This window comes from Rhinoderma darwinii, chromosome 1, assembly GCF_050947455.1.
Source record: "Rhinoderma darwinii isolate aRhiDar2 chromosome 1, aRhiDar2.hap1, whole genome shotgun sequence".
NCBI classification, from domain to species: domain Eukaryota; kingdom Metazoa; phylum Chordata; class Amphibia; order Anura; family Rhinodermatidae; genus Rhinoderma; species Rhinoderma darwinii.
The window spans coordinates 1247092-1263045 of NC_134687.1; the positions used below are offsets into that span (position 1 = coordinate 1247092).

Below are 15954 nucleotides of genomic sequence, written 5' to 3' on the forward strand. Positions count from 1 at the left end.
GCCTGACGCCATCTGTCAAGCATGGTGGAGGTCATGTGATGGTCTGGGGTATAGTGGGAGATTTGTACAAGGTAAAAGGGATTGTGAATAAGGAAGGCGATCACTCCGCAACGCCATGCCATAGCCTGTGGACAGCGCTTGATTGGAGCCAATTTCATCCTACAACAGGACAATGACCCAAAGCACCTCCTATATTTTCTAGTCATTTTGCAACTCATTTGATAAATAGAAGTGTCAGTTTTCATGGAAAACACAAAATTGTCTGGGTGACCCCAAACTTTTGAACGGTAGTGTGTATATACAGCAATGTATTTTTAGTTAAGATTTTGTTTTTAGTTTCCGTTATGGATTTTGTGGATTTGTTTTATATTTTTCTATAAAATAAAAGAGTTCCAGCATTTCACCCGCTGAAGACAAAACTGAAGGCAGAAAGAGCCACAAACAAGCGACAAGTGAAGACGCGGCAGTAACGGCCGAGCAAAGGAGGAAACCGGCGTGTGGTGATGTCCCGGGGTCCAGACGTCCGGCCGTCATTGCTGCACAGGATTCTACACAAAGTGTTGAAAAAACATTTTATTTATGTTCATTTGTCCAATTACTTTTGAGCCCCTGGAATGAGGCGGCGGTGCAGAAAAACGGCGGCAATTCCTGAACGTCTCACAGATTTCTGTTCAACTTGAAAGTCTAAACTTCAAATGTATCTCAGATGTTTCATGTCACATCCAATCCGGAGGCAGCAAAACCCAAATCATAAAGATCGTGTCACTGTCCAGATCATCCTGGAGCTGACGGAGTATTTATTAACCCCTCCTTCACCTCCTGCCCCCCCCCCCCCCGTCACTGATGGTAATGGACGACGTAGAATATCAGAAATATTTATTAAAATACAGATTTGTGAATAGAAAAGAATGAGTTATAATGATGTCAGGTCCGCACGTTGCGGCTCTTGTGAAGGCGCAGGGACAGCCACTGGCGCTGGTTGTGGGGGAGGTAGGAGTCGTGGCTGTGCCTCGGCCGCTGCGCAGTGTAGTTGTGGCTCCACGCTCTGCGGCCCAGGCTGTCCAGGCTCTGCAGACTGTCTGATGCGCTCTCCACGGCGGTGCGACACAGGGGCGGGCCTGACCAGGAGAAGACAACCAATTAACCAGGAGAAAACCTCAAGAAAAAACGGGAAACTAAGCAGCGTCCACTCACAGCAGAAGACGGAGCAGCCGCGGGGCGGCAGGTAAACCTTACGAGACGGCTGCTGCAGGAGGCACACGATGGCGTTATCTGCCTGCTGGAAAACGGGGAGACACAGCGCAGCCTGGACCACCTCCGGAGGCACCCCAAACTCCGGACGCCTCAGCAGCTCACGGACACTCTCAAAGTCACATCTGAGCTGGAGCGCTCCCTGCAAACTAAGAGACAGATACTGAGTGCACAATCAACAGGTAGAGAGACAGGGGAGGTACGGACCCGCTCCACCCAGGACGAGACACGCGACACCTCCCCCGCAGGACGAGACACGCGACACTTTCCCCCCCAGGACGAGACACACGACGACCCCTCCCCCCCCAGGACGAGACACACGACGACCCCTCCCCCCCCAGGACGAGACACACGACGACTCCTCCTCCCCCAGGACAAGACAGACACACACAATAACCACTCCATGTAACGAGACAGACTCCCAGAGCAGTGCAGTCTCACACCTTCTTATGCTCCTGTACACACCTGAATCTCATCCTCTCCCGCAGAATATGCTCCATCCAGGCTTCCATGAACACCACAATGGTGACGGACACAGCTGCCATCTGTTCTTCCAGAGAGAGAGGGCTGACTCCTTCCAGAAGTGGCACCAGCACCGCGTTCACTGCAGCCCGGGAGTAATCACTGGGAACCAAGTCAGGACCTGACCGGGGGAGAACAACAAGCTCAGCCAATATCCTCCCCCTCATTTACATACAGGCTCAGTAACCGCCACACCGCTGTCTCCTCATTTACATACAGGCTCAGTAACCACCACACCGCTGTCTCCTCCCCCTCATTTACATAAAGGCTCAGTAACCGTCACACCGCTGTCTCCTCCCCCTCATTTACATACAGGCTCAGTAACCAGCACACCGCTGTCTCCTCCCCTCATTTACATACAGGCTCAGTAACCGACACACCGCTGTCTCCTCCCCCTCATTTACATACAGGCTCAGTAACCAGCACACCGCTGTCTCCTCCCCCTCATTTACATACAGGCTCAGTAACCGGCACATCGCTGTCTCCTCCCCCTCATTTATATACAGGCTCAGTAACCAGCACACCGCTGTCTCCTCCCCCTCATTTACATACAGGCTCAGTAACCGGCACATCGCTGTCTCCTCCCCCTCATTTATATACAGGCTCAGTAACCAGCACACCGCTGTCTCCTCCCCCTCATTTATATACAGGCTCAGTAACCAGCACACCGCTGTCTCCTCCCATTCATTTACATACAGGCTCAGTAACCGACACACCGCTGTCTCCTCCCCCTCATTTATATAAAGGCTCAGTAACCGGCACACCGCTGTCTCCTCCCCCTCATTTACATACAGACTCAGTAACCAGCACACCGCTGTCTCCTCCCCCTCATTTAAAAACAGGCTAATTAACCGACACACCGCTGTCTCCTCCTTCTCATTTACATACAGGCTCAGTAACCACCACACCGCTGTCTCCTCCCCCTCATTTACACAGGCTCAGTAATCACCACACAGCTGTCTCCTCCCCCTCATTTACATACAGGCTCAGTAACCGGCACACTACTGACTCCTCCCCCTTATTTACATACAGGCTCAGTAACCGCCACACCGCTGTCTCCTCCCCCTTATTTACATACAGGCTCAGTAACCGCCACACCGCTGTCTCCTCCTCCTCATTTACATACAGGCTCAGTAACCAGCACACCGCTGTCTCCTCCCCCTCATTTAAAAACAGGCTCAGTAACCGACACACAGCTGTCTCCTCCCCCTCATTTATATACAGGCTCAGTAACCGCCACACTACTGACTCCTCCCCCTCATTTACATACAGGCTCAGTAACCGCCACACCGCTGTCTCCTCCCCCTCATTTACATACAGGCTCAGTAACCGGCACACGGATGACTCCTCCCCCTCATTTACATACAGGCTCAGTAACCGCCACACCGCTGTCTCCTCCTCCTCCTCATTTACATACAGGCTCAGTAACCGCCACACCGCTGTCTCCTCCTCATTTACATACAGGCTCAGTAACCGCCACACTGCTGTCTCCTCCCCCTCATTTACATACAGGCTCAGTAACCGGCACACTGCTGACTCCTCCCCCTCATTTACATACAGGCTCAGTAACCGCCACACTGCTGTATCCTCCCCCTCATTTACATACAGGCTCAGTAACCGCCACACCGCTGTCTCCTCCTCCTCATTTACATACAAGCTCAGTAACCGCCACACCGCTGTCTCCTCATTTACATACAGGCTCAGTAACCGCCACACCGCTGTCTCCTCATTTACATACAGGCTCAGTAACCGCCACACCGCTGTCTCCTCATTTACATACAGGCTCAGTAACCGGCGCACTGCTGACTCCTCCCCCTCATTACCATGCAGGCTCAGTAATCGGCACACGGCTGTCTCCTCCTCCTCATTTACATACAGGCTCAGTAACCGCCACACCACTGTCTCCTCCTCATTTACATACAGGCTCAGTAACCGCCACACTGCTGTCTCCTCCCCCTCATTTGCATACAGGCTCAGTAACCGCCACACCGCTGTCTCCTCCCCCTCATTTGCATACAGGCTCAGTAATCGCCACACAGCTGTCTCCTCCCCCTCAGTAACCAGCAGACCGCTGTCTCCTCCCCCTCATTTACATACAGGCTCAGTAACCGCCACACCGTTGTCTCCTCCCCCTCATTTACATACAGGCTCAGTAATCAGCACACTGCTGTCTACCCCCCCTCATTTACATAAATGCTCAGTAACTGACACACCGCTGTCTCCTCCCCCTCATTTACATACAGGCTCAGTAACCGGCACATCGCTGTCTCCTCCCCCTCATTTATATACAGGCTCAGTAACCACCACATCGCTGCCTCCTCCCCCTCATTTACATACAGGCTCAGTAACCGCCACACCGCTGTCTCCTCCCCCTCATTTACATACAGGCTCAGTAATCGCCACACAGCTGTCTCCTCCCCCTCATTTACATACAGGCTCAGTAACCGCCACACTGATGACTCCTCCCCTCATTTACATACAGGCATTAGAAGTAAAACCTTATTGCCCTTAACATTTCACGGACCTCCATGGAACTCGCCGCTCGCCACCTTCCCTCTCCAATGACGTCCGACCGGCATCAGGTGCTGGAAAATATCCTGTGCTTGACGGGCGCACACAGAGCGCAGGAGGCGGGGCAGACACGAGGCCGCACCCTGCAAAGAAGAAGAGGTAAAATGCCCTCTAGTGGTGTCAGCAGTAACACAAGGGCCGGTATGGAGGGAGCTCCGCAGACCGGTGGGTAGGTTTGGGCCCTCACGTCTCCACCCTCTGCCAGGGTCAGATCTGCGGGCGGCACAGGACCCCTCACCTCCAGGCTGTCCGCCACGTTCTGCAGCGTCGCACACAGTCGTTGGCTCACAGGCGTCCATTCCACCTTCCGGGTGGCGGCGGTCACACTGCGCATCTGATCCCTGATCGCCTGAGATAGAGATGAGCGTTACACGGTGATCAGGCACAGGACACAACCCCCTCTATAGCGCCCCCCAGGCAGTCTTACCGGCAGGTCTCCGTGACTGATCAGCAGCAGGTGACTGACGGAGCCGATGTAGATCTGAGCGCGGCTCCTCAGCCACAGTTCACACAGCTGCAGTGACATCACACAGCGGCTGAGGACGCCCTGATGACTGGACACATCGCCCGCCGGGACAGGTGACCGGGTGACTCCAGCGCCGATACACAGACCAAGTGATGTCCTCCCAGAAGTCAGAGCATCCAGCACCACCGATAACTCCTGACACACTGTGACGAGGGCGGAAGAGGTTCTGCTGTGTGTCCTGCGAGATCCATCATCCAGAGGAGTCACACATTTATCTGTAAGAGCCGAGCTCAACGCCCGACAGACCCCTGCAGAGGAAGAGAAGGGGGCACCACGGTTTATAAGGGCCACGACTCGTCATCACATATGCAACACCCCCCCCCAGTATACAGGACACCAGCAGATTATCCCCCCCCCCCCAGTATACAGGACACCAGCAGATTATCCCCCCCCCCCCAGTATACAGGACACCAGCAGATTATCCCCCCCCCCAGTATACAGGACACCAGCAGATTATCCCCCCCCCCCCAGTATACAGGACACCAGCAGATTATCCCCCCCCCAGTATACAAGACACCAGCAGATTATCCCCCCCCCCAGTATACAAGACACCAGCAGATTATCCCCCCCCCCCAGTATACAGGACACCAGCAGATTATCCCCCCCCCAGTATACAAGACACCAGCAGATTATCCCCCCCCCCCCAGTATACAGGACACCAGCAGATTATCCCCCCCCCCCAGTATACAGGACACCAGCAGATTATCCCCCCCCCCAGTATACAAGACACCAGCAGATTATCCCCCCCCCCCAGTATACAGGACACCAGCAGATTATCCCCCCCCCCCCCAGTATACAGGACACCAGCAGATTATCCTCCCCCCCCACAATATACAGGACACCAGCAGATTATCCTCCCCCCCCCCAGTATACAGGACACCAGCAGATTATCCTCCCCCCCCCCAGTATACAGGACACCAGCAGATTATCCTCCCCCCCCCCCAGTATACAGGACACCAGCAGATTATCCTCCCCCCCCCCCAGTATACAGGACACCAGCAGATTATCCCCCCCCCAGTATACAGGACACCAGCAGATTACCCCCCCCCCCAGTATACAGGACACCAGCAGATTATCCCCCCCCCAGTATACAGGACACCAGCAGATTATCCCCCCCCCCCAGTATACAGGACACCAGCAGATTATCCCCCCCCCAGTATACAGGACACCAGATTTACCCCCCCCCCCCCAGTATACAGGACACCCGCAGAATATCCCCCCCCCCAGTATAAAGGACACCAGCAGATTACCCCCCCCCCCAGTATACAGGACACCCGCAGAATATCCCCCCCCCCAGTATACAGGACACCAGCAGATTACCCCCCCCCCTAGTATACAGGACACCAGCAGATTATCCCCCCCCCCAGTATACAGGAAACCAGCAGATTATCACCCCCCCCCAGTATACAGGACACCAGCAGATTATCCCCCCCCCCCCCCCCAGTATACAGGACACCAGCAGATTACCCCCCCAGTATACAGGACACCAGCAGATTATCCGCCCCCCCAGTATACAGGACACCACCAGCTAAATACCCCCCCGAATAACCTGGTGCCACCTGGTATTTTCTTCATGACTGAGCCCCCCAGACAGTTTGCCCCTTGTACCTCTGTCCCACGAGATGAAGGCCCCGGTGCACAGTAAGTGTTGACAGAGGCTCCGGCCCATCTCCCGGCACTGCTCCGGCACAGCATCTATATCACATTATACAAAGAGTTAATATCACGTAATCAGCGGGGGAGGGGGTGCAGACAATACAATGAGGGGCCCCCCACGTCTCATACAGGACAGATAACGAGGGGCCCCTGACAGCGACTCCTACACGACAGATAACGAGGGGCCCCAGAGAGCGACTCATACAGGACAGATAACGAGGGGCCCCCGACAGCGACTCATACAGGACAAATAACGAGGGGCCCCAGACAACGACTCATACAGGACAGATAACGAGAGGGGCCCCCGACAACGACTCATACAGGACAGAGAACGAGAGGGGCCCCAGAGAGCGACTCATACAGGACAGATAACGAAAGGGGCCCCAGAGAGCGACTCATACAGGACAGATAACGTGAGGGGCCCCAGAGAGCGACTCATACAGGACAGATAACGAGAGGGGCCCCAGAGAGCGACTCATACAGGACAGATAACGAGAGGGGCCCCCGACAGAGACTCATACAGGACAGATAACGAGGGGCCCCAGAGAGCGACTCATACAGGACAGATAACGAGGGGCCCCATCATGCATAGTATAACCCGCGAGTCCTCACGCGTCACATATAACGTACCAGATGTCAGTACACCGTGTAGGAGCTGGATGACGGCAGCAGTTCTCCACCCCATGGCACACGGCGTCAGGGCTGGCAGCGACTGGACCCCCCGTCTACCTGGGTACAAGGCCTGGAATAGATGGGCACAGAGGAGGGGCCACAGGAGGCTGCAGTACTGCTCATACAGAACCGATTCTGCTGTGCACGAGCTCCGCACCTCCAGGCCGGACAACACACGCAGGAGAGGGGCTACCTGGCGCTTATCTTCCTGGATGAGGGTCTCCAGATGTGACAAGAGAACGCCGCCCACCTCCCAGGACTCCACCTCCTCTCTCATCAGTACGTCCTGCAGCCAGTGCCGGAGGCCGGCCTGTGAGAAGGATCCGCCCAGCAGCCACGCCCGCTCCTCCGCCATGATTTTCAGGGATCTAGTGATGGACATCGGCTGCACATCCGTCAACGGCACGGCCCACGGTAACACCTCCGCTATTACTTTATTGTAGACAGACAGAGCCCGGCACAGGCTCCCAGGGGCCACGGCAGGGAGACAAGCGGCTCTACGCACTGCACTCAAGATGAGTGCCTCCGTCACAATGGCAGCCTTCACAGTCATGTGCTGCAATGTTCTGTGCATGTTCCCGAGGGTCCGGTGTACAGGAGGGAAGAGCGGCCGCAGCAGCTGATTGGCCAGGACCCTCCTTTGTAGCGAAGCACCAGCATGATAGAGCTCCAGCAGCCTAAAACACACGGCCTCCAGGCCGGAGAGAGAAGTCTGCTCCACCGTCTCATGATACTCCAATACTCGCGTCTGATGGACCACAAACTCCCGCGCCAATGTGAGGAGGTGGCGCTGGCGGCGGTAGAACAGCAGCAGTGATGCCACATGCCTGCCAGCCAATGTATGTGTCAGCTCCTCCCCTTCACTGATGACATCACAACGCAACTGATCATGGTGAAGAAAGACTGGAGAACAGGGCGAGGAACCTGCAAATACAAAGAGGAAACGTTAATGATCCATCAGAAATAGAACACAAGGAACCGGGCCCCACGAGAGCCAAGGGCCCAAAACATAGAGAAGAGCGTGAAGCACAGAACACGTATGACGGGGGAAACGGTCACCTTGTTGGACGCCACGTCTGTCATCAGACCAGTGAGCCGCACGTCTCCTCATTGGCTGAAAGAAACCAGAAGAACATGGAGCAACTCCGCTGCCCGGGGCCCAAACGTCATCTGGAAAAAAACAGGGACCAGGTCAAGAGGCGCAGGAGAAATTGGAGATAGAACGGTGTATAATAATGTAAGGAAGTTATATATAACGCCACAACATCCAAATAACGCTGCAGTGGAGCGGCAATATAATGATACTATATACTAGAGGAAGAGGAGCGGTATAATGATGATATTATATAGTAGAGGAGAGGTATAATGATGATATTATATAGTAGAGGAGAGGTATAATGATGATATTATATAGTAGAGGAAGAGGAGCGGTATAATGATGATATTATATAGTAGAGGAGAGGTATAATGATGATATTATATAGTAGAGGAGAGGTATAATGATGATATTATATAGTAGAGGAAGAGGAGAGGTATAATGATGATATTATATAGTAGAGGAGAGGTATAATGATGATACTATATAGTAGAGGAGGAGGAGAGGTATAATGATGATACTATATAGTAGAGGAGGAGGAGAGGTATAATAATGATACTATATAGTAGAGGAGGAGGAGCAGTATAATGATGATACTATATAGTAGAGGAGGAGGAGCAGTATAATGATGATATTATATAGTAGAGGAGGAGGAGAGGTATAATGATGATATTATATAGTAGAGGAAGAGGAGAGGTATAATGATGATACTATATAGTAGAGGAGGAGGAGGAGCGGTATAATGATGATCCTATATAGTAGAGGAGGAGGAGAGGTATAATGATGATATTATATAGTAGAGGAGGAGGAGCAGTATAATTATGATCCTATATAGTAGAGGAGGAGGAGAGGTATAATGATGATATTATATAGTAGAGGAGAGGTATAATGATGATATTATATAGTAGAGGAGAGGTATAATGATGATACTATATAGTAGAGGAGGAGGAGAGGTATAATGATGATATTATATAGTAGAGGAGAGGTATAATGATGATACTATATAGTAGAGGAGGAGCGGTATAATGATGATACTATATAGTAGAGGAGGAGGAGAGGTATAATAATGATACTATATAGTAGAGGAGGAGGAGCAGTATAATGATGATACTATATAGTAGAGGAGGAGGAGAGGTATAACGATGATACTATATAGTAGAGGAGGAGGAGAGGTATAATGATGATACTATATAGTACAGGAGGAGGAGCGGTATAATGATGATACTATATAGTAGAGGAGGAGGAGAGGTATAATGATGATATTATATAGTAGAGGAGGAGGAGAGGTATAATAATGATATTATATAGTAGAGGAGGAGAGGTATAATGATGATACTACATAGTAGAGGAGGAGGAGAGGTATAATGATGATACTATATAGTAGAGGAGGAGGAGAGGTATAATGATGATACTATATAGTAGAGGAAGAGGAGAGGTATAATGATGATACTATATAGTAGAGGAGGGGGAGAGGCATAATGATGATATTATATAGTAGAGGAGGAGCGGTATAATGATGATACTATATAGTAGAGGAGGAGGAGAGGTATAATGATGATATTATATAGTAGAGGAGGAGGAGAGGTATAATAATGATATTATATAGTAGAGGAGGAGAGGTATAATGATGATACTACATAGTAGAGGAGGAGGAGAGGTATAATGATGATACTATATAGTAGAGGAGGAGGAGAGGTATAATGATGATACTATATAGTAGAGGAAGAGGAGAGGTATAATGATGATACTATATAGTAGAGGAGGAGGAGAGGTATAACGATGATACTATATAGTAGAGGAGGAGGAGAGGTATAATGATGATACTATATAGTAGAGGAGGGGGAGAGGCATAATGATGATATTATATAGTAGAGGAGGAGCGGTATAATGATGATACTTTATAGTAGAGGAGGAGGAGAGGTATAATGATGATACTATATAGTAGAGGAGGAGGAGAGGTATAATGATGATACTATATAGTAGAGGAGGAGGAGGAGAGGTATAATGATGATACTATATAGTAGAGGAAGAGGAGCAGTATAATGATGATATTATATAGTAGAGGAGGAGGAGAGGTATAATGATGATATTATATAGTAGAGGAGGAGCGGTATAATGATGATACTATATAGTAGAGGAGGAGGAGAGGTATAATGATGATACTATATAGTAGAGGAGGAGGAGAGGTATAATGATGATACTATATAGTAGAGGAGGAGGAGCAGTATAATGATGATACTATATAGTAGAGGAAGAGGAGAGGTATAATGATGATATTATATAGTAGAGGAGGAGGAGCGGTATAATGATGATATTATATAGTAGAGGAGGAGCGGTATAATGATGATACTATATAGTAGAGGAGGAGGAGCAGTATAATGATGATACTATATAGTAGAGGAAGAGGAGCAGTATAATGATGATATTATATAGTAGAGGAAGAGGAGAGGTATAATGATGATACTATATAGTAGAGGAGGAGGAGCGGTATAATGATGATACTATATAGTAGAGGAGGAGGGGAGGTATAATGATGATATTATATAGTAGAGGAGAGGTATAATGATGATACTATATAGTAGAGGAGGAGGAGAGGTATAATGATGATATTATATAGTAGAGGAGGAGGAGAGGTATAATGATGATACTATATAGTAGAGGAGGAGGAGAGGTATAATGATGATATTATATAGTAGAGGAGGAGGAGCGGTATAATGATGATATTATATAGTAGAGGAGGAGGAGCAGTATAATGATGATATTATATAGTAGAGGAGGAGGAGAGGTATAATGATGATACTATATAGTAGAGGAGGAGGAGCGGTATAATGATGATACTATATAGTAGAGGAGGAGCGGTATAATGATGATACTATATAGTAGAGGAGGAGGAGAGGTATAATGATGATACTATATAGTAGAGGAGGAGGAGCAGTATAATGATGATACTATATAGTAGAGGAGGAGGAGAGGTATAACGATGATACTATATAGTAGAGGAGGAGGAGAGGTATAATGATGATACTACATAGTAGAGGAGGAGGAGCGGTATAATGATGATCCTATATAGTAGAGGAGGAGGAGAGGTATAATGATGATACTATATAGTAGAGGAGGAGGAGCGGTATAATGATGATACTATATAGTAGAGGAGGAGGAGAGGTATAATGATGATACTATATAGTAGAGGAGGAGGAGAGGTATAATGATGATATTATATAGTAGAGGAGGAGGAGAGGTATAATGATGATACTACATAGTAGAGGAGGAGGAGAGGTATAATGATGATACTATATAGTAGAGGAGGAGGAGAGGTATAATAATGATATTATATAGTAGAGGAGGAGGAGCGGTATAATGATGATACTATATAGTAGAGGAGGAGGAGCGGTATAATGATGATATTATATAGTAGAGGAAGAGGAGCAGTATAATAATGATACTATATAGCAGAGGAGGAGAGGTATAATGATGATATTATATAGTGGAGGAAGAGGAGCGGTATAATGATGATACTATATAGTAGAGGAGGAGGAGAGGTATAATGATGATACTATATAGTAGAGGAGGAGGAGCGGTATAATGATGATCCTATATAGTAGAGGAGGAGGAGGAGCGGTATAATGATGATCCTATATAGTAGAGGAGGAGGAGAGGTATAATGATGATATTATATAGTAGAGGAGGAGCGGTATAATGATGATATTATATAGTAGAGGAGGAGGGGCGGTATAATGATGATATTATATAGTAGAGGAAGAGGAGCGGTATAATGATGATACTACATAGTAGAGGAGGAGGAGAGGTATAATGATGATATTATATAGTAGAGGAGGAGCGGTATAATGATGATATTATATAGTAGAGGAGGAGAGGTATAATGATGATACTACATAGTAGAGGAGGAGGAGCGGTATAATGATGATACTATATAGTAGAGGAGGAGGGGCGGTATGATGATATTATATAGTAGAGGAAGAGGAGCGGTATAATGATGATCCTATATAGTAGAGGAGGAGGAGAGGTATAATGATGATACTATATAGTAGAGGAGGAGGAGCGGTATAATGATGATCCTATATAGTAGAGGAGGAGGAGGAGCGGTATAATGATGATCCTATATAGTAGAGGAGGAGGAGAGGTATAATGATGATACTATATAGTAGAGGAGGAGGAGCGGTATAATGATGATACTATATAGTAGAGGGGGAGGAGAGGTATAATGATGATACTATATAGTAGAGGAGGAGGTGCAGTATAATGATGATACTATATAGTAGAGGAGGAGGAGAGGTATAATGATGATACTATATAGTAGAGGAGGAGGTGCAGTATAATGATGATATTATATAGTAGAGGAGGAGGAGCAGTATAATGATGATACTATATAGTAGAGGAGGAGGAGAGGTATAATGATGATATTATATAGTAGAGGAGGAGCGGTATAATGATGATATTATATAGTAGAGGAGGAGGGGCGGTATAATGATGATATTATATAGTAGAGGAAGAGGAGCGGTATAATGATGATACTACATAGTAGAGGAGGAGGAGAGGTATAATGATGATATTATATAGTAGAGGAGGAGCGGTATAATGATGATATTATATAGTAGAGGAGGAGAGGTATAATGATGATACTACATAGTAGAGGAGGAGGAGCGGTATAATGATGATACTATATAGTAGAGGAGGAGGGGCGGTATGATGATATTATATAGTAGAGGAAGAGGAGCGGTATAATGATGATCCTATATAGTAGAGGAGGAGGAGAGGTATAATGATGATACTATATAGTAGAGGAGGAGGAGCGGTATAATGATGATCCTATATAGTAGAGGAGGAGGAGGAGCGGTATAATGATGATCCTATATAGTAGAGGAGGAGGAGAGGTATAATGATGATACTATATAGTAGAGGAGGAGGAGAGGTATAATGATGATATTATATAGTAGAGGAGGAGGAGAGGTATAATGATGATATTATATAGTAGAGGAAGAGGAGCGGTATAATGATGATACTATATAGTAGAGGAGGAGGAGAGGAATAATGATGATACTATATAGTAGAGGAGGAGGAGCGGTATAATGATGATCCTATATAGTAGAGGAGGAGGAGCGGTATAATGATGATACTATATAGTAGAGGAGGAGGAGAGGTATAATGATGATACTATATAGTAGAGGAGGAGGTGCAGTATAATGATGATATTATATAGTAGAGGAGGAGGAGAGGTATAATGATAATACTATATAGTAGAGGAGGAGGAGGAGAGTATAATGATGATACTATATAGTAGAGGAGGAGGTGCAGTATAATGATGATACTATATAGTAGAGGAGGAGGAGAGGTATAATGATGATACTATATAGTAGAGGAGGAGGTGCAGTATAATGATGATATTATATAGTAGAGGAGGAGGAGCAGTATAATGATGATACTATATAGTACAGGAGGAGGAGCGGTATAATGATGATACTATATAGTAGAGGAGGAGGAGCGGTATAATGATGATATTATATAGTAGAGGAGGAGGAGCGGTATAATGATAATACTATATAGTAGAGGAGGAGGTGCAGTATAATGATGATATTATATAGTAGAGGAGGAGGAGCAGTATAATGATGATACTATATAGTAGAGGAGGAGGAGCAGTATAATGATGATACTATATAGTAGAGGAGGAGGAGAGGTATAATGATGATACTATATAGTACAGGAGGAGGAGCGGTATAATGATGATACTATATAGTAGAGGAGGAGGAGCGGTATAATGATGATCCTATATAGTAGAGGAGGAGGAGAGGTATAATGATGATACTATATAGTAGAGGAGGAGGAGCGGTATAATGATGATACTATATAGTAGAGGAGGAGGAGAGGTATAATGATGATACTATATAGTAGAGGATGAGGAGAGGTATAATAATGATATTATATAGTAGAGGAGGAGGAGCGGTATAATGATGATACTATATAGTAGAGGAGGAGGAGCGGTATAATGATGATATTATATAGTAGAGGAAGAGGAGCAGTATAATAATGATACTATATAGCAGAGGAGGAGAGGTATAATGATGATATTATATAGTGGAGGAAGAGGAGCGGTATAATGATGATACTATATAGTAGAGGAGGAGGAGAGGTATAATGATGATACTATATAGTAGAGGAGGAGGAGCGGTATAATGATGATCCTATATAGTAGAGGAGGAGGAGGAGCGGTATAATGATGATCCTATATAGTAGAGGAGGAGGAGAGGTATAATGATGATATTATATAGTAGAGGAGGAGCGGTATAATGATGATATTATATAGTAGAGGAGGAGGGGCGGTATAATGATGATATTATATAGTAGAGGAAGAGGAGCGGTATAATGATGATACTATATAGTAGAGGAGGAGGAGAGGTATAATGATGATATTATATAGTAGAGGAGGAGCGGTATAATGATGATATTATATAGTAGAGGAGGAGCGGTATAATGATGATACTATATAGTAGAGGAGGAGGGGCGGTATGATGATATTATAAAGTAGAGGAAGAGGAGCGGTATAATGATGATCCTATATAGTAGAGGAGGAGGAGAGATATAATGATGATACTATATAGTAGAGGAGGAGGAGCGGTATAATGATGATCCTATATAGTAGAGGAGGAGGAGGAGCGGTATAATGATGATCCTATATAGTAGAGGAGGAGGAGAGGTATAATGATGATACTATATAGTAGAGGAGGAGGAGAGGTATAATGATGATACTATATAGTAGAGGAGGAGGAGAGGTATAATGATGATATTATATAGTAGAGGAGGAGGAGAGGTATAATGATGATACTATATAGTAGAGGAGGAGGAGAGGTATAATGATGATACTATATAGTAGAGGAGGAGGAGCGGTATAATGATAATATTATATAGTAGAGGAGGAGGAGCGGTATAATGATGATACTATATAGTAGAGGGGGAGGAGCGGTATAATGATGATACTATATAGTAGAGGAGGAGGAGAGGTATAATGATGATATAATATAGTAGAGGAAGAGGAGCGGTATAATGATGATACTATATAGTAGAGGAGGAGGAGAGGAATAATGATGATACTATATAGTAGAGGAGGAGGAGCGGTATAATGATGATCCTATATAGTAGAGGAGGAGGAGCGGTATAATGATACTATATAGTAGAGGAGGAGAGGTATAATAATGATACTATATAGTAGAGGAGGAGGAGAGGTATAATGATGATACTATATAGTAGAGGAGGAGGAGCGGTATAATGATGATACTATATAGTAGAGGAGGAGGAGAGGTATAATGATGATCCTATATAGTAGAGGAGGAGGAGAGGTATAATGATGATACTATATAGTAGAGGAGGAGGAGAGGTATAATGATGATATTATATAGTAGAGGAGGAGCGGTATAATGATGATACTATATAGTAGAGGATGAGGAGGAGAGGTATAATGATAATACTATATAGTAGAGGATGAGGAGGAGCGGTATAATGATGATACTATACAGTAGAGGATGAGGAGGAGCGGTATAATGATGATATTATACAGTAGAGGAGGAGGAGAGGTATAATAATGATACTATATAGTAGAGGAGGAGGAGCGGTATAATGATGATACTATATAGTAGAGGAGGAGGAGAGG

At 46.5% G+C, this 15954-nt stretch overlaps 1 protein-coding gene across 2 annotated transcripts in view; it reads right to left on the reverse strand.

Annotated features, from left to right (window-relative positions):
• Positions 1 to 859: 859 nt before the first annotated feature.
• Positions 860 to 15954, reverse strand: part of CCDC142 (coiled-coil domain containing 142) — a 34933-nt gene continuing 19838 nt past the window's right edge. Inside the window, exons 2-10 of one of the 2 annotated variants that reach the window (XM_075855236.1) lie at positions 8258 to 8368; positions 7157 to 8122; positions 6479 to 6565; positions 4772 to 5118; positions 4583 to 4693; positions 4298 to 4427; positions 1717 to 1894; positions 1195 to 1400; positions 860 to 1118 (exon numbers count right to left, since the gene is read on the reverse strand). In XM_075855236.1, the coding sequence (XP_075711351.1) occupies positions 925 to 1118; positions 1195 to 1400; positions 1717 to 1894; positions 4298 to 4427; positions 4583 to 4693; positions 4772 to 5118; positions 6479 to 6565; positions 7157 to 8122; positions 8258 to 8309 (2271 nt within the window). In that variant the 5' untranslated portion in view covers positions 8310 to 8368 and the 3' untranslated portion in view covers positions 860 to 924. Of the gene's footprint in view, positions 1119 to 1194; positions 1401 to 1716; positions 1895 to 4297; positions 4428 to 4582; positions 4694 to 4771; positions 5119 to 6478; positions 6566 to 7156; positions 8123 to 8257; positions 8369 to 15954 lie in introns of those variants that run through there. The other variant, XM_075855242.1, reaches the window with a different exon arrangement.